This window comes from Fusarium graminearum, chromosome 1 (assembly GCF_000240135.3).
Source record: "Fusarium graminearum PH-1 chromosome 1, whole genome shotgun sequence".
Lineage (NCBI taxonomy): Eukaryota > Fungi > Ascomycota > Sordariomycetes > Hypocreales > Nectriaceae > Fusarium > Fusarium graminearum.
The window spans coordinates 2,660,400-2,678,211 of NC_026474.1; the positions used below are offsets into that span (position 1 = coordinate 2,660,400).

Genomic DNA, 17,812 nt, shown 5'->3' on the forward strand with positions numbered 1-17,812 from the left:
AAGAGAGGCTCTGCGCACGTGACGTTAAAACTACGCGACATCCGTTTTACAGGTGAAGCTCCTTCCTTCACAGCACCCCCAGCCAATTATCATATTCGCCCAACGACGCTATACAACGCCTCCATCTGAAAGCGCAATTCCAACGCCTTCCAGTCACTAATTCATCGTCTATTGATCGTTTTTATAGCTTCCCCGAGAGCCCCGTCGAGATTGAGCGCGTCGGATGGGAGGTGTCGCGATCGATTTGACAGGCTCATTCGCCTGCTGAGCTAACACACTCATTCACCAACACCTATCTTCCTTCTCGACCTTGGCACACTTTTCGATCGACAAGACAGTCACGAACAGGGCATTTCATCATGGCTCAACCACAACCACAGGCACAGCCTCAGACCCAGACGCAGGTTCAGGTGCCGCCTCGCGCCTTCTCTCCGCCGCAGCATTCTCCGTCGCCCGCCGCGTCGCAGCCGACCTTTGCCCTCCCGCCTCAGAAACGAGTTCGAACGGAAGGCCCTTCCTCTCAACCCGAATCTCCCTATGCTACATCCCCATATGCTGCGAGCCCAGGCGCCACAGCAACGCCACCTGCTGCGACAGGATCTCCTGCCTTTGCGCAAAGTCCTGCTCTACCACAGGCGTATTCTACACCTTACACCAATGGGCATACGACGCCTGGCCTTAATCTTCCAGACGTGCGACCGAATTCAACACCTCCGATTCAACAGCCCCAACAACCGCAGACACCTGTGCCTCAATACACGAATGTAACGATGACGCCTGTGCCACTTCCAGGTCCCGGTCAATTGGCGGTTCCAACTCCTGGTCCAAGTGTTATGGGCCCCCCACAGAGACCAGCTGAGCGACCGACAAAGGACTATGAATACGATGTGACAGATTCGCTTGCTGGTACGGGCATCGATCTTCGAGCTGAGGAGCAATACATGAACGATCTTTACGCGACCGGTTTCGATGAAGCACGGACAGGATTTGCTCACCAGCCACCTGGGCCCAAGTCAACATTTTACGGTGCAGGTCCAGCAAATCAACCTGCCCAACCCGTTCAAGACCAACAGCAGGAACAGTTTGCTGCACAGCAAGCAGAGAGGGCTTGGTCCGAGTCATCGATGCGACTTGCACTTCAGCGAACACAGGAAATCAGTGAACCGTTTTTGCTGGTCGCCATGCTGCATCGACGTGCGGACAAGATAGCGCGAGAACACCATTTGGGGCTGAACCTAGACCTGAAGAACAACAGTCAGACGATGGGGAAGATGAGACTTCCGGAACAGTTTGCTGCGCCAAAGGTGACTGTCAAGGTGACTCCAGGTCCAGATTCTACCATGGTTCACACGACAGGCTCATACATTCCGCACGATGCTTATCTGGTTGATCAGCTAGCATTAATGTCGATTGCTACGAAACAGAGACTTCGGGAATTAGTCGAAGACGCGCATTTGGTGGCAACGAACCGACAAAAGACGTCTCATGGGGATATACCTGAAGAGTGGTCACCAGCAGCTGCCCCTATGAATGTCGAGCCTCTAGAGCCCATCGAGAAGCCAACTGACTCAGTCAATGGTGTTGAGGCTACTGTGGAAAGTGCGGATGGGGACAGCACAAATCCGTTAAAACGTAAGTAGAGCCAGGGATATATCTTCAGTTTATACTCACACTTTACAGGCTCTAGCGACACAGCCGGGTTAACAAGCGGTGCACCTCCCGTTAAGTTACCTAAAGTATCATCTTACATGACAACCACGATGCGAGACCTTGCAAGACAGGAGCGTGACTGGGAGGAAGCGCGACTTCGTAAACGACAAAAGCGCAAAGACGGAATACCGGACTCTGGGAGCACAACTTCGCGTGCGGGCAGCGTGGCTCCCGGCACTCCCGGCACCGCGGCTCCGGAAGCCCCCAAGAGCATGACTAAGAAGGAGATCAAGAAGAACCAGCAGTTGAAAGCTGCTGAGATCGACAATCATCAGAGTCAGAACACAACCAGTAGTATCTTTGCTGGTTTTGGAGGCAAGGGTGGTCTGTTTGGCAAGAAGAAAACAGGCAAGACGTACGATTGGATGAACGTCGGACGCGGAGGCAGTGGAGCGAGCACGCCAACCAGGAGCGCTCCAGGGCTTGGAAAAGGACCTGGAGGAGCCGGAGCGGCGCCGGCGCCAGCAAACATGGCCATGACCACTGAAGGACGCAACCGACTCGGCACATGGAGAGAAGATAAAGAAAAGGGGCGCAACATTCAACTGCGCGATTGGGCTGCAGTACTAGAGAGAGATGGACGAGAAGCCAAGGCACTCCAAAGAGCGTACCTGTACCTGGACGCGTCGAACCCCAAGTAATGATTGCTACAACTACGAAAATACGGCGACGTAATGGAAGACGTGGAGAGAAAGAAGACAGAAACAGGGGAGAACGAATTGGTGACGCTTAGCCAGGGCCAGGAGAGAGAGCTAGAGGAAGATACCCTGCGCGGCGTACATCTCTTGTGATATTACTTAGCACGGCGTTTTATGTTTCTTTTTTTTCCTTCCAACTAAAGGCATGACTTAGGGGAAAGGCAGTATTTGGGCATGCACTACACAGCAGGAAATAAGACGATGAACTGATAGCATGAAGGGTTAAGAGGGGGCCTCTTGGGGCAGAAGGGAATTCAACACTGGTAGGTACGATGCGTACCAAATGAAAGGGCAAGCGGCATGTATTTCTCGAGAGATTTTATGTCTGACACGAGGTCATCACTTCTTACCTACCTAGTCAACTGGCTGAAGCCTGAACTCACTAGAGAGGCGGTTACTGGTCAGCGAAGGGGATGAAAGGGAAATAGCAGAGAGGAGAGGAGAGAAAAGTCCAGGGAGAAATCAGAGACGAGAAGAATCAAAGCTCTTTGGACTTTGGACATTTGGACATGAAGTTAGCTTCAATTCAACTCGACTTTAGAGTTTTTACCCTGCGATGATCATTGATGTTTGTGAAAATTGGTGACGGGGACATTTCTTTTCTTGAGTCAAGGGAGAAGAAAGTACGGATAGAAAGTGCCTCTTCTCTTTAGCCTTCCTTGTTTGCGGTTGCTTGACAGAGTCAATGACAAATGATTCCACTTAGAGGAAAAGTGGGACTACAGCTTGCATCGTCGTTTTCCCCCTCCCTTATCAACAGTTAAATACCTGGACTATTCAGTCAATTGCTTGTTGAGCACGCAACTTTGATTTAATTGAAAATTCGGAAGGGTCCGGATCTACCCACTTGACACAAAGGAAACAGAGACGAAAAAAACCAGAGACCTAGCCTAAATTACACCGTCAAGACAACACATACACTCACCCCCTTCAACTACTATAAGTAACCAACTTCCACTTTCAGTAACGTCAAGGGAGAATCATCAACCAACCTGGCATCCAGATCTCAACGCTCAAAACCGTTCAAGAGGATCCATAGTCTTGGCGATACAGCACTCACCAATATGGCAATTGCGGTTGGTTCCCTTTCCTCTCTCTTTACGATCATGGAGGGGGGTGCATCGTAGCTCTCCCTCCCTTGCTCCAAGCTGGTATGATATATGCACTATCAAGCATCCAGACTAATTCGTTTGCGGCCCTAGGCAATCGGTCAGATCTGCTCAACGAAGTCGATCAAGGGTAATCTGGAACAATGTGTCAAACTGGTGGCGAGTGCAGCCCGGGGACAAGCAAAGGTGAGTGACTGACTGACTGAGTCCTGTTAAGTTTATGACTGGTCGCCTGCAAGTGTCTGGCCCCGGATAGAGGAATCTCTACATCCCTTGATCGAGATGTCCAAAAAGAGACTCGTCGAAATTCAGAAAAAAGAGACACATGATCTGGATTTAAGGGAGTCAGTCGGCTGAATCAACCGTGAGACAACGACACTTGAGGACTCTGCTCGTTAAGAGGTTTTGGAGACTCCAGTGTGGTTCAGTCTTCAGGCATCTTGTCTTACAAACCTCCCAAAACGGCGGTACTTCTCTTTAAGAGGTTTTAGTTGTTTCTCGCACGGTATACTTATACGTTCTCCTTAGGTCTTGTTTCTCCCAGAGGCGGCTGACTACATCGCCTCGAACGGTAAAGAGTCATTGGAGCTTGCAGAGCCTCAATCGACGTCGTCTTTTGTGAGCGGTCTTCGGGAGGCAGCTCGAGAGCATCGCGTTGCTGTCCATGTAGGTATCCACCACCGTGATGAGACAGATATTGGACAGGAGCAGTCAAAGAGGATTCTGAACCGAACGATCTATATCAACGCAGATGGCCAAATCGACGATACGGCAACTTACGACAAGCTTCATGCATTCGACTTTGGCAAGATGAAGGAGAGTGACACGGTCCAGCCTGGTAAAACTCTCACAGCACCTTTCGACACTCCCATAGGCCGCATCGGAAGCCTCATCTGCTTCGACCTGCGGTTCCCAGAGGCACCTCTGGCACTTGCCCAACCCGGTCCTCACAGCGCGTGGAAGAACCGCCCAGCGCAGGTACTGACATACCCGAGTGCCTTCACCTGCCAGACAGGACCGGTGCACTGGGAGACTCTTCTCAAGGCCAGAGCCATCGAGACACAGAGCTACGTCATTGCGTCGGGTCAGGTTGGAAAACACAACGAGAAGAGATCGAGTTGGGGACAGAGCATAATCATTGATCCTTGGGGAAAGGTTGTCTTAAAGCTCAAAGGCGTGAAAGAGGAGGGTGGAAAATATGAGGGCACGCCGGAGGAGGGTGCTGTTGGGGATATTGGGTTTGTGGACATTGATCTTGAGTATTTGGAGAAGATTCGAAATGACAGCCCTCTTCAGAGGAGAACGTAAGTTGATCGCGGCATTCTCCAAAGAGTTTGTTTATACTAACTGTGTATAGGGATGTTTATCCTGAGTTAGTTTGCAGCAAGGCATAGACGAGGGGCATACTTAGAATAGACATACATCAGTAGATATCGTGACTTAAACAGGGAAGTATAAGTATGTTTACTTAGCTTATAGAGTTATGCAGACACTTGTTACGTTGAAGAGTCCGTTACGGTTGTATAAGTGATCACTGACATACAGACCTGTCATAGGCTGATATAGTTGCCATTTTTGACAGGACATACCACATATTATTGGCTGGGAGAGACTACATAACAGTTGATTACGGTTCTCAGAGCAAACTGAAGACTATCCCTTCAGTTTGATGTACAGTAAGATCTTTGAACTTTGTTAATAATAGCATCGTTTCAGTAACATCTACCAAAGTTTAATCTGACTTCAAGTTCAAAAGCTTGACACAATATGGAAACATTACCAGTGATCGAAATCTCATACAGCCAGTTCGGGCATGATTACGAGAACACTCCGTGTCTACTTGCCGTGTCTTACAATTGATCATCCCCTGAGGCTCAAACGCAAATGCAAACACCAAGGCAAACATATCAAACCGTGACCCCGTCCCCAACCCAACTAACAGTCAATGATTCTCCATTCTCGCGTAGTCGCCGATGAGATGGATCCTCGGGGGATTCCATCCCCAGCTTCCGTTATAAGAGAAATTGTCCCTACTCACCCCATCATCTCCTTAGGACCGACAGTTTGGTACCAGTACAGATTTTCTCCTGGGAAGAGGGAGGGGTCAAAGGTTACAAGTCAAGTCCCGGGTGGCTGGGACGCCTTGACAGTGCATGGTTTCCGGTTCTCCCGAAAGACTTGACCTTTCCACCTTGAACCCTGTGAACTGGAACCGGAACCTGAAAAGTTGAGCCTCGTTATAGGCGAGGGGACTGGGGGCAGAGACTTCCTGTCAAGCACAGACAGGCTGAAAGAACCGCCGAGTTACACAATGGTTTAGACTTTTTTTCCCACTCGCTTGAGGAGTTGACGGAAAAGGGTCCCATTGCCGAGATGAAGTCGGAGATCTGTTCAAGTCCCGTTCCCATCGGCTTCTGGGGATGCAGTACCGTTTACCGTGGCCGTTGCCTCGGTTCTGGATCCCTGTGAGAAAAAGAAGACTTTTTTCCCGCTCGTGCTTCGCATGTGCGTATACCGGCCTGTGCTCCCTCTGCTTCCATGTGTTGTTCTTTTCTTCTTCTTATTCCGCGTTCTCCACTGGACTAGGAATCAGTTTCCAAATTCCCCGGATGGAGGTGCAATTCCTCATGTCCCGACCGTTGGTGTTGTTTTGTTTAGCGTTGCGACGTTGCAAGCCTAGCTTTTTGGCCTTTCTCTCCCATGCTTGCCATGCATGTTACCGAGTTGTTGGGTACGGTAATAGAGACGATAGAATTTTTCCATTTTCCTTCAGCCTCGTCTCGGAACGGTTGCGTTATGATGTGTTGGTTTCAAGGCATTTCGGGTCGTGCTTCCGCAGACGATGATACGTTATGAGTTATAGGCTAAAATGATGGTATAGTAGACTCTGAATATGCACGAGGTTTGTAGAGTAGTGTGCCATATGGGTGGGAGGGAGGCGACTTGCATCATTAAAAGTTTGATTAATATGTCTTTATCTGTTTAAGAGAACATGCATCTTGAAACCTGCTCTTGTGTATTAGTTTTTGCGGAATAATTATGTGTTTGATACCTGTACTTTTTTGCAACTCAGTAATGTCCTATGGATACCTAGTGTGTTTGTCGTATAAACGAGCCTTGTCTTTTTGTCTCTCCTTGCTTTTCTCTTCCTTTCGTCCTTCCCGTCGCCTCTGGACCTTGAAAGATTGCAGCCTTGCGTTTACGGTACCTGAGTTGCAGAGTACGTAGTATGTAGTGGTGGTGGTGGAGCAGCACTGACAATGACAGAAGGAAACAAACCTAGACGAGACAAGACAAGATTTGCTTTGACAGTATCCACTTGATTGATACCATGAACCATTCATCGCCATGGCATGTCGCATCCTGACCTGTGCTGTCATGTCATTCATGTAAGGTACCGTTGGTGCTATGCACACGCCCTGTAGCATCCCTGATATAGGTCATGGTGAGATACCCATGTCCTTCCTTGTCCATGTCCATGCAAGATTCCCGTCTCGCCTGTGTGATTAATTAATTCCTTCCCTTTATTTTCCTTCCTTCTTGTTCTTTTGGTGTCTGTTGTTCCTGCGCTATCAATCTCTCACGGCCCCTCTCCCCTGCCTTCCTTCCTTCCGCGTTCTCACCCAGCTGCACCTGCCTGAAGAACTTCCATTTGACTCCACTACGGCCCCCCTCCCTCGTCTCCCCCGATTCCCAACGCTTCGGTCCCGGGAGTCAGGCTGCATTAGCCCGGCGTCGCACGATGCTCAATGTGGTCAAGACTCTGCTGGAAGTACTGTGTTGTACCAGAGGTACGTACCGGTACCCTCTGCAGACTTTCTATTACCCTTACCCAGGGTTACCTTCCGTCTGGACTTTGTCTGATCATGCCTTACCTTGGACCTGGGAAAAAAGAGCTGGTAAATCGGAAGGCATGCCCGTACCGTTCTTTTGTTCCTGTAGCTTGCAGCTGCACCCCAGTCTCCATTCTCCGTTTCCTCCTTCCCCGTCCCCGTCCCGTCACCGCAGCCCAAAGCAGGAAGCTGTCAATGTCATCTTGCATTAGCCGATATTCTAATTCCCCATCAGACATTAACAATTTATTTAGTATTTATCTTAACAAGGTTTAAAACTGAGTAGGTGATTGACTAACTTTTCCGGCTGAGAGAAAGAGGAAGGAAGGAAAAAAAGAACCAAGGCGACCAGTAATATTTTGCTTTTGATGTCGCTCTAATTGATTGCTTTTCATGTCTCATATTGCTTCCTTTCTCTTCTTTGCTTTTTGCAGAAACGACTCAGGTAATGTCTTTCTTGACTCTTGTCTCTTTCTCCAAAAAACGAGTTTGCGCTTTGTTGCCCAATAGATAAACATGATTTGTTTCTTTTCTCAGTAACGCCTCATGCATCCACTTTATGCAAGATACCGTAATTAGTAGGTGGTAGCATGAGTTGCAAAAAGGCTACATACATGTAGAGAGACATATAACATGTCGCTGTTTGGTTGTTGTTCTGTTTTGTTTGCCTGTGTTTGTCTAGACCATGAGGAATAAAGGCTTTATGCTCTCCTTTTATTTTTGCTTCTTTGTTGGGGCGTATTCTTGCACCTTGATAGTTTTCTCTTTTTCCTCTTCTCCTTTTGGATGACGTCTGATATCAGATTACAACATTTTTTTTTCTATTGTTGGTCGCAAACAGGGTCCCAAGATGGAGATAGATGTACGGAGCACACGGAGGATCCACGTATGATGCGCAAACTGTCGATCCGATAAGTCATAATGCTGGAGTCGCATCCTCTTGCTTTTTTTGCTCTGCCTTGCTCTCTGGAGTTACTTGTTTCGACCAATTGTTGCGACTCGTGTTGATACCCCCGACCGATTGGATTGTCTGTATCTGTACCGAGACAAGATTGTGAAACGAGCGGCTCATGACTGGATACGGAACGCTGAGCCTCGGCTGATTTTTGTCTAGATACTTGTGTCACCACCCTGCCGGTCGAGATGTAATGGAGAGATGTCCCTAATTAAGGGTTATACCCGTATATTGGGAGCTGTGGCATGTTAATGAGTCCAATGTTAGCCCACTATTTCATCTGAACCTCCTGCGTGTCATGTCTGCCTGCCGGCTGCCGCTGTGCACTCTATCTACTACCTCGTTACAGATAGAAGAGCTCAGATCAAACGCCGTGGCTGTGTTCTATCGACGATGTCCTCGTTTTCGTGTCTCCCGGAACCTTCAATCCCGTTAGGCCTGGCCACAAGCATTTCAACGTTTGCTCTACGGCTATGAAACGCGCCCCCAAAACTCAACCGCCAGCCATCGAAACTCTTATTCCCCTAGCCATGACGAGAGTCAACAGTCTTGTTCTCGGCGAACCTTGGTTGATGTATTTCTTCTTCTGCTTGGGCCTTTTGTCTTGACTTTAAGCTTTTCCTTCTGTTCATCACATCGGAAACTGTACCCGTGGGTTAGAGTCGTCGTCATTGCTGTATCACCTTGTATCTTGTGCTCCGACATCAATGCCGGCCCCCTGAAAGCCCAAAAGTCAATTACTTAGATAGTATGTACTAGGCTACGCCATTACCACCAACTTATAATATCGTAGCTACTGTATCATCCAAGCGTCGCACGCCCAACCAATTCAATTCATCATCAACCAACCACCAAAAAGGTCGTACCTTTGTTTTAGTGCAAAAGTATTTTATTTATGTATTTATTTTTGGGTTCCATGGAAACATCATAGCTCATCAGCTTTGCAGAGTTGCATAGGCACGCACTGACTCGCTTCGCCCGTAAACAATTCATGCTTGGCCCCTTGCGTTGCTAGCATAATTTCGCATTCAGGCACAACGGATTCCCATTTCAATTTTTATGACCATTCATTATTGCAGCTCAATCTATTTTAATTATGTGTCATCTCAAGTTAGGTAGGACATTAGACCATCTCGATACAGCAGGTAACTAGACTACCTTAGTAGACTACTAGGACAGTAACTTGGATGTATTAACCCAACAACGCTCTACCTTGTTGCGCAACGATCAATGAAATTTCATTACACTTTGTAATTGCCATTCGCATGGACAAGGGAACCCAACATAGGTAGCAAACCTGAACCTGGACCTGTCTGAACAACCTGTTTGTCTTTGCTTAGATTTGCTACAGTAAATAGTCTTGTTTTCCCATGCCCTCTCTGTCTAGCCCAGTGACAGTTCAGTCCATTCTTTCGTATTGGTTAGGCCATCAACAACTCCCTTGATTCGTAGTAAACATTCCATCCTCTCCCATTCCAGGGAACATGCAGTCTGTGCCCGCGAATACAACGAGTAATTACTATACCTTGGATATCTTGTGCTTGTGTATGCGCGCGTTACCTCAACCAATCTCATGTACTGTAACTTACTCTATTGTCACTTTCATGTTTCCTGTTTCCGCCCATGTCCTCGGATTCTTCTCCCCGGCTCGTCATCACCCGCTCGTCACACAAACTGCGGCTCCAAGCATAGCAAACAAATCCTCTCGTCCAAGTAATTCTCATCCAGACTTATCTCACCTCGCGTCCAGGTTCCCTTAAAAGGCAAACACGGCGAGTAATAAGATTCGGTACTGAAAATAGATTTCTTGCCACACACAAGTACTCGTTCACTCAGCCAGTCCCAGTCAATCACTTGTCATGTTTTGGTAGTCAAAATAGTTATTGAATAATTCTCCATTATTTGTATTTCTTCTCGAATCCTAAAGCCTGTTCGTTTCCTTGCGCTGTGTAGCTAAAAGTCTTGCGTTTAATAAAATACTATACAGTCGAGATACTCGAAGGGGGGAGACGCGAAGTAGGGGGTATCTTCTATCAATCCTGAGTCCAGCCCAAGTGCTCGCAACACGGCTAGAGCATCGTCTCGCTTCCATCTCTCCCCCCTTCCTCGATCCTCACCCAATAGTTGAGGTCTTGTACACCAATAAAGTCCAGAAATAGTACACGGGAATATTGCAAGGAATCCCGTTGCTGCTGGTCTTCCCGTGAGGGAGCTCAGACCAGGACAGCCACCCCATAACCAATAGTAATAAAAGGAAAAGAAAAAAAGAAACGAGTGAAGGGGTGGCCGGGTGACAAGACCAAAAAGCAAAACCCCCCAAAGTCTATATGCGATTGCTGAAATCAAACATCTTTTCCCATCCGATCCCAGTTTTTTGTAATCCGTCCCAAAACCCTTGCATCAAAATAAACTCCAGTATGTGTCTGTGGTATTCTATCTTCTTGGCTCGGTCGTCAGGCGCTCCGTGTCGGTTTCGGTCGGCCAATTCGATGTCAGCCCGCTTCGCCAACCCTTGTCGCGGAGGAGGCGATCTGAGACAGCCCCATCCCAGTCAGATCTGCATTCCGATTCAGAACGCCCTTGACGTGAGTGGTGCTGAAACTCAGAGTTGATTTTCGAAGGAGACGCTGTGGGTGGAGAATGGAGAGCCGACAGAAGACGATACCAAGAAAGAAAGAATGACACATAGAAAGAAAAAAGCAAACCCAGTTTTGATACCGTCTATGTTGAAACGCCGCGTGGTGAACCCAATGTAGATGTAAACAAATTCGCGTCGCCACGAATGTTAAATGTGAAATAAAGAAAATTGACACTCAGTCATAACAATGAGTGAAATCGTTCCCAAGAAAGTGTTTCCCTTGAAATTCTCGCTTGCTGCTGGGAAGCAAGTGATGGCTCCGAGCCGTTGTGTATATGGTTTTCGACAGGAATGTGCATTAAAAAGTGTATCCAGAAAGCATTATAGCCAGGAGTGATTCAGCTCCTCGACTGTCTTGAAGTGATTAAAGGTGTCGTAATTGGTAATAGTCGCTGTAAATCGAAGAGAAGAAAGGCGGAAGAGTGTGAAGCGTGCGTCTGAAAGATGAGCGCAGTGTCATGTCGTCGCCGGACAGGCCTAACCGCCAGCGTGGCCCGGCTTGATGGCGTGGTCGTCAGTCGCATTAGGTTGGGAAACGTGTAGAGTTTATCCAACATTTCAAGCGAAAAGACTCTTATGAAGGTCTGGGGCGGGGAGGAGGCTTGGGAACACCGGTTGTGTCGTAGGCTCCTCGGCCCATGTTGGAAGGGGTTGATGATCCTTCAATCATTGTGAAGGTTGTTGTCTGTGGTGAAGATTGGTAGTGAATGTGTTGTTGCTGTGTTGTTGGTCAGTTGATGCTGCCAGGGGACAATGTGATATATGAAAAGATGGCCAGGGGAATCAAGTGCAAGTACAGTAGAAACCAAGACAGGCACCAGCGCGAAAGATTGGATTCCAAAGGAGTAATTGTAATTAAGCGACTTTGACTTACAAGGAATATTCTTCGTGGTGCGACGAAGAATGCAAAACGTATTGAACGAATGTGAGTGCGGATTGGCTGAAAGATTGAAGCGGCAGAGAACAGAGAGGCGAGAAGACAGCCGAATGGTGTTCAAGATGCGAGCGTTACCAATATAATTGGAGCGTGTTTCGGAGGTGTAAAGGAGTGGTGGTGAGTGGGAGTTGGTTGAGTTTGGCGAGAGACGTCGACACCAGAAGGTTGAAATAGGAAACACGAGCGAGAGATATTGTCGCAGGCGTGTTGTAGAGTATTATACAATAAATAGGTAAAGGCAGATGAGGGACAGGTGTGTCTCTTGAATAGCGAGCGGGAAAGGGGAGAGTTATGCTTTTTGAGTGACCCAAATGAGGTAGGATCCAAGGGGAAACCTTTTTATTTGGATTGGGGTGACTTGAACTTCTGTCAAGCGTCCTTGCAAGGGGTATGGGATGGACGGATCGTTGCCGTAATACGGTACTAGTAGCCTGGCCAGCTACTTTCTCAGCTCGTAGTTGAGTTCAGTTCAATTCAGGCACAAGGCACAAGGCACAGGTACGCTGTAGAGTAGTAGGTAGAGTAAGGTAGCAGGGTGGCGCCGGTCGGATGGTCGAATGAAGTGTGGGTCAAACAAACGGGGCTCGATTATTACGAGGGTGTGGGACTTGTTCTGTCTGTTGTTCTGTGTTGTTCTTTGCTGGGATAGATAGATTTGGCTAGCTTCGAAGCTTGGTTGGAAAAGGTCAAGGTAACCTGATGAATGAGGCAAGGCCAAAAGGTTGCTTGGGTTGGGTTGACTAGCTTTGGTGTCTAGTCTTTTCTGTCCGAGTCGTCGATATCGTTCGCTTAAGGTGCGTGTGTATGTGTAAGTGATTCACTAAAAGAGGACAGAAGAGCCAAGTGATCAGAGGTGGGCGGCTGAGGGTATTTAAAAGAGAATGTGTTCCAGAGGGAGACGTGTGATGAGTTTCTTATTCGAGGGAGGACGTGGGAAGCAAGTCGCTTTTGTACAGACATCACCCGTATGAGGGAACAAACCTTTGGCAAAACCTCAACGAGAATCAACGGCAAGGCAATGCAAGGCTTGCAGGGCCAGGCAAGGGCAAGGGGGGTGCCCTCTTTCTCTCGCTGCATGTGCCGTCCGGACTGTCAATCAATGTCAGTGCCAATGTCAATCATCCATTATTACCTTACCTGAGTGAGTATCGACCTCATCAAAATTGCTATGAAATTTCCCCAAGGGGTTCCACCTTCAGGGGTGGGGGGCGTCTCGGGGGGGTGGCAAAAGAATAGCGAGCCACCAAAGCAAAAAAAGACAGACCAAGAAAAAGGAGAGACGACGCCGGTACATGGCTGGACCATGTTTCATGGCTTTCCTCCCAGGGCCTATGCATGTCTCCACGAGGGATCCGTTCGTGGCTGATGGGGATCAAAGAATGAGCTCGGGCTTCTAAAAACTCAGGGCGCGCTTCTCTCAACCTTCCATTCTCTCGCTTGTCGCCTGTGGGCATTGACACGGCATGGGTCAAGCAGTTGCAGTTGTCTCCCGGCACCCAGCCGTCCAGGCCCATGTCCACGGTGATCCAAAGGTCACTGTATTGTACTCCAAGTACTCACAGTACCTCTACTTGACTCTCGTCTCGCCTCTTTCTGCGACATCCAGGCCACCGGGTCACAGGGATCAGGAGCCGCTGGGATCTGCTACTGCTGCAAGGCGTGTAATGTCTCCGGGAGGTTGGAAATTCGCAACCTGACCATTACATCCCTCTCAGACTATTTTTTCTTTGATCTTTCACGCCCCGTTGTCCACGCAGCGCACCCCGGATCCGCTTTGTTCATCATCCCTTGGTGCCTCCTGTTGCAGGAAACAGTGCTCTTCTCCTGTAACTGGCTACTTTCTGGCGTTGGCGTGTTGGTTGTGACGTTGACAGCCCGTCAGAGCCCGTTTAAATCGTAGACCACAAAAGTGTATGCCATAATTGTTCTTTGCCATTCCCAGCAAACCTTCTTTCTCCAACGTTTTTCGCTAGTTCAACAGGTAATGACCACAAACCTTCTGAAGTGAACAGGCGTTCCAGGGAGCCTCCTGGGCGTCCCTTGGTGGGCCTAGGACTGGCCGAGCCCAATGCTCAGCCAAGTCAGCCCGTCCGCGACGTCAGGTTAATGAGGGTCCAAACGGTACTTAGCGCCGTGCTGTTGCACTGTACAGTACAAATGTGCTGATTCATGGGGTATGCTCTCCATCCAGGTACGAGCGTCCATTCGGTCTCTCTTCTGGCACTTCTGTGACTTGTTCACAAGGGTCTACTCTCTGCCATTGTCAATCCACCGCATCAGGCTGTTTGTTGCCTCTTAATTTCCTTTTTCCAACTGGCCTCTTCTCATTTTCTATGCCTGCTCGTTTGCGTTTGTCCAGCAAGGTCAGGCTCTCTGGCCTTACATCCAGGGACACCTATCCGTCAGGGTTTCGTTTGCAAAGCTTAATCGCTACGCCAAATTGCATGTAGCATCACGATCCCTCGTAGATATCGCCTTGCTAATTTTATACCATATACCGAACGTCAGTGCTTCGTGGAATATTGGAAGAATGTTCTTTGGCCTCCACACACCTGACGTCTCATCTCGTTGCAGGATGAAATCGCCCCAGGTCAGAGCGCGGCAAGCATAACATAGCGCACCACTTTGTTCAGTAGCACCTAAGGAAGGTATGTCGCACCTGTATCATCCTGTGATAGCGCATGATCTCTCGACTGTAAGGGCCATGTGGTGCTCTGTCGCAACATGTCAATGCCTCAACAAAACAATGACGTTTACTGTTCTTCCTCCATCAGCATCGGCTTAAAATAGACAAGTTGACTAGTCTATTCATTTTGTAGCCTCTTATTGCCTTCCAAGCTTTCGGGTAGATCCGACACTTCAGCGAAACCTGGGTACATAAAGGAATATGTACTTTGATCGCGAAAGATAATTATAGTCGGCCATGTAGTGTATCCAGGTACCACATGCGAAACCATATCAGAACCCGTAGAGTTGCTCTCTCGTGTTCGTTTCCAAACGTGAGCAATAGCCGTGGTAGACAAGGCTTGGGTGTGTAACATATGCTCACATAAATGTTTGCCCGGTTCTGAACCTGTCATCCATAATTGGCTACTGTTCGCTCTGTATTCATAAGCTTTCCGCCGTATAGCATATGGGAGATCTCAATATCATGTTGGTTTCATTCATGGGAATGTCCATGACCCAAGCTTCTTTGAGTTCCGAACTTAGATGCGGTTATTAGAGGAGAGGTTGACGGGGCCAACAAAGGGCATCTTTGCAGAGGTAGTCCTGGTAGTCCACGTCTCCCCATATTATGCTGCATGGAAGTTCTTCGGCTGGACCGTGTTGATGCTTCTCTTGTCAGAACTATGTAGCCCCGCTTATGATGCTGAATCCCAAGGACACGGAACCGCTAGAGCATCGCCTGTCCGATATCAGGTGAACTTGTTGACTTATTTAGGCCAGGCACGGCGACTCCCGGTATGGAACATGTAGCACTAATCGATTATAGTGGTGCCCAGCCCCATTGCTATTCTGATATTGAGCATGGGCGAGTTTCTCTTTAACATCGAGCACTCTCAATGGCTGCTGTCTCTGTACGGATAAGGGTAGTTGATGTTACCTGTTGAGCACCAATAATGTGGCAAAACTGTTTCACCTTCAGCTATTGCCAATTGAGACGTCGTAAAGTCAATGACAGCCAGGAAATCATGGCGTCACATGAAGCCTCATCCCTGTGTACCTTATGCAACGGAAGTATTGCCGGTCTCGCCTAACACTGGACCAACGTCCCTTAGAGTGACAGGTAGAGATATGCCACATCACCATAATTCGCCGAGATGGTGTTTTCAGTGTCTTCAAGCCTGTTGCTACCGTTGTGCAACAAACAATGCTGATATAATATGAGCTACTGCAAGTCGGCAGTCAGAAGTTGCTTATTGAGGCTTAGTACATTTGTTTGTTTGTTTGTTTCCTACCACGTTTGCAATGGACTTGTTAATATCCAAGCCTCGATCGATCGCGGCAGCGATGTGCTAAAGCCAAAGTGGACCGATGGGGCTGCGTAGAAGGCTTCCAGAAGCCTGCCAAATTTCTTGGCTTAATGCATGAGGTACCTCCTGGCCGTGCCAACATGGGAATGGTGGTAGTGTTGCACTGTATAGACAAGCCTATTGCTCAAGCACCATGCGTGTGGTGTTCATGCATGGTACCTGAATAGCTGAGGTGCATCTTCCGCCTGAGCTCCACTAGAGCCAGTCAGCCAGCCCAATTTGGGAGCCTCCATCTTGTGGGGGATAAGTCATGGATTTTGGGATGAACTGTCAACAAACTCCCGTCCTGCATGTTCAGGGGTATATACTGCACACGTCCGCGTTAGTGTAGCCAGTGTGCACGTTGTGGCGTTTTACGTAGACAGTAGTGCCGCAAAGAAGTCCCAGGCCTTCGGCGTTCCTGCATTAGTCGATTTCTAAACTCCATTCGTATTTGAAACAGGGGTAGGTGTCGTTCGTTCTAACCTTCATCCACTTTCACATAAGTGACATCCACCCACCGTAGGGGTCCCTTTTGGAACCAATACCAGTCGATCGGTTTGGAAAACGCCTGCAGTTTCAAATGCCAGATGCGATCACGATGCTCTTTCGTGTCATGTGACGCTCGTTAGATGCTGAAGACCAACTGCGGCATTTCTCACCGAGGGCAAATCTGGAAACAGTTTGCCATATGGTAGGAAGCCACTCCTAATGATATTCTGCCATTCGTGTCTCAACTGGCCCAACCCCATAGATGATTGTATCGTAGCAAGGCCTTTTTTTTATTTCCAATCAAACCCTCGGGCCGTTTCACTCGTTCTGGCCTGCAGCACGTAGTTGTCCTTTTCGCTTTGTTTTCTTTTGCTCAACTCACACTACCACATAAGCACCCTGGCTTTAAACCCTGCATTTGGATCATGATGTGCAAATACCGGTATGGCTGTGCGAAGACTGACACGTATGTAGGTCCATTGCCAGAGGCGACGGCGCGATCCTATGCCTGGACCACAATGAATCGTGCTATTGATATGATTTATCACACTATCGCCGCCGGCTTGTTCAGCAGGGGAACTGCTTGCAGATCAGGCCGACATGTTCAGACCGGTCAGTCAAGCCAGTGACATTTCGTTCCTGAGCTAGTATAGTTAGTCACGGACGACATATTATTCGTATCTCTACGTGTTGCGGCTCTTTGTACGTACCATGAGCCACGAGAAGATGAGATGAAGACCCTTCTTGGCACCATGTCCAGTGGGGTTGGTGCCAAAATCCACCTATCGGATCGGTGACACACTGGGCTGGGACCAGACGCCAAACGACATGGGCGTTTGCTTCTCTACTTCGTTCTGGAAGCCTCAGCGAACAGTGTTGCAGATCAGATGTGAGCGCGCGCAGAGAACCGTGTCAAGAACTGAGACGTCATAATTGATTGGCGTTTATTAACGCTGGCTTGGCATATTCAGTGTCTGCCTCTTTGTCTGGTGGTTCTTCAACCAACAGTCAGAGCTATTAGAGAATATCTCAATCTCTGCGAGTATCACCTGATCTCATGGTAGTTGTTTCCCAGCCTCCCAGATGCCCTGTACTCTGCCAATTTGAGCTGCGTCGTTGAGATTATACGTACTACGTAATATTGTTGTCGCCGGGGAACCGCTTCCGCAATTACAAGGCGTCCGTGCCGGAACCGCCTCGTAATTTCAAAATTTTCGTCCCAAAGAGCCATGCTCCATGGTTCATGGGCATGAACCGTTTGTGTGGGGCCAGAGAGGCCTCTCCCCTACTACGCAAACCAGGTAGGCAACCTTCTGGAAGGACGATCCGTGAATGTATTTGTTCTAGAGCGTATGTCGTCCAGTCCGGATATGCTCCCCGGACGATAGCTCAAGAAGCCACGAGTCAAGCCTCAAATGCGTTGGTAC

General features: G+C 48.5%; 3 protein-coding genes across 3 annotated transcripts; 2 read left to right on the forward strand and 1 right to left on the reverse strand.

The window, feature by feature from the left end:
• Positions 1 to 359: 359 nt before the first annotated feature.
• Positions 360 to 2,351, forward strand: FGSG_00820 (uncharacterized protein; the record flags this gene model as incomplete). The annotated part of the gene is made up of 2 exons (XM_011318232.1): positions 360 to 1,632; positions 1,681 to 2,351. The coding sequence occupies 2 exons, from the start codon at positions 360 to 362 to the stop codon at positions 2,349 to 2,351; spliced, it is 1,944 nt and encodes a 647-aa protein (XP_011316534.1).
• A 1,309-nt stretch (positions 2,352 to 3,660) lies between these two features.
• On the forward strand, positions 3,661 to 5,048 carry FGSG_00821 (uncharacterized protein; the record flags this gene model as incomplete). The annotated part of the gene is made up of 5 exons (XM_011318233.1): positions 3,661 to 3,703; positions 3,859 to 3,881; positions 4,046 to 4,821; positions 4,875 to 4,889; positions 4,997 to 5,048. 5 exons carry the CDS (start codon positions 3,661 to 3,663, stop codon positions 5,046 to 5,048), a joined length of 909 nt encoding a protein of 302 aa, XP_011316535.1.
• Positions 5,049 to 12,349: 7,301 nt separating this feature from the next.
• FGSG_11830 (uncharacterized protein) lies at positions 12,350 to 13,185 on the reverse strand (the record flags this gene model as incomplete). Its single annotated transcript, XM_011318234.1, has 3 exons — positions 12,350 to 12,643; positions 12,862 to 12,969; positions 13,018 to 13,185. The coding sequence occupies 3 exons, from the start codon at positions 13,183 to 13,185 to the stop codon at positions 12,350 to 12,352; spliced, it is 570 nt and encodes a 189-aa protein (XP_011316536.1).
• Between the last annotated feature and the right edge of the window lie 4,627 nt (positions 13,186 to 17,812).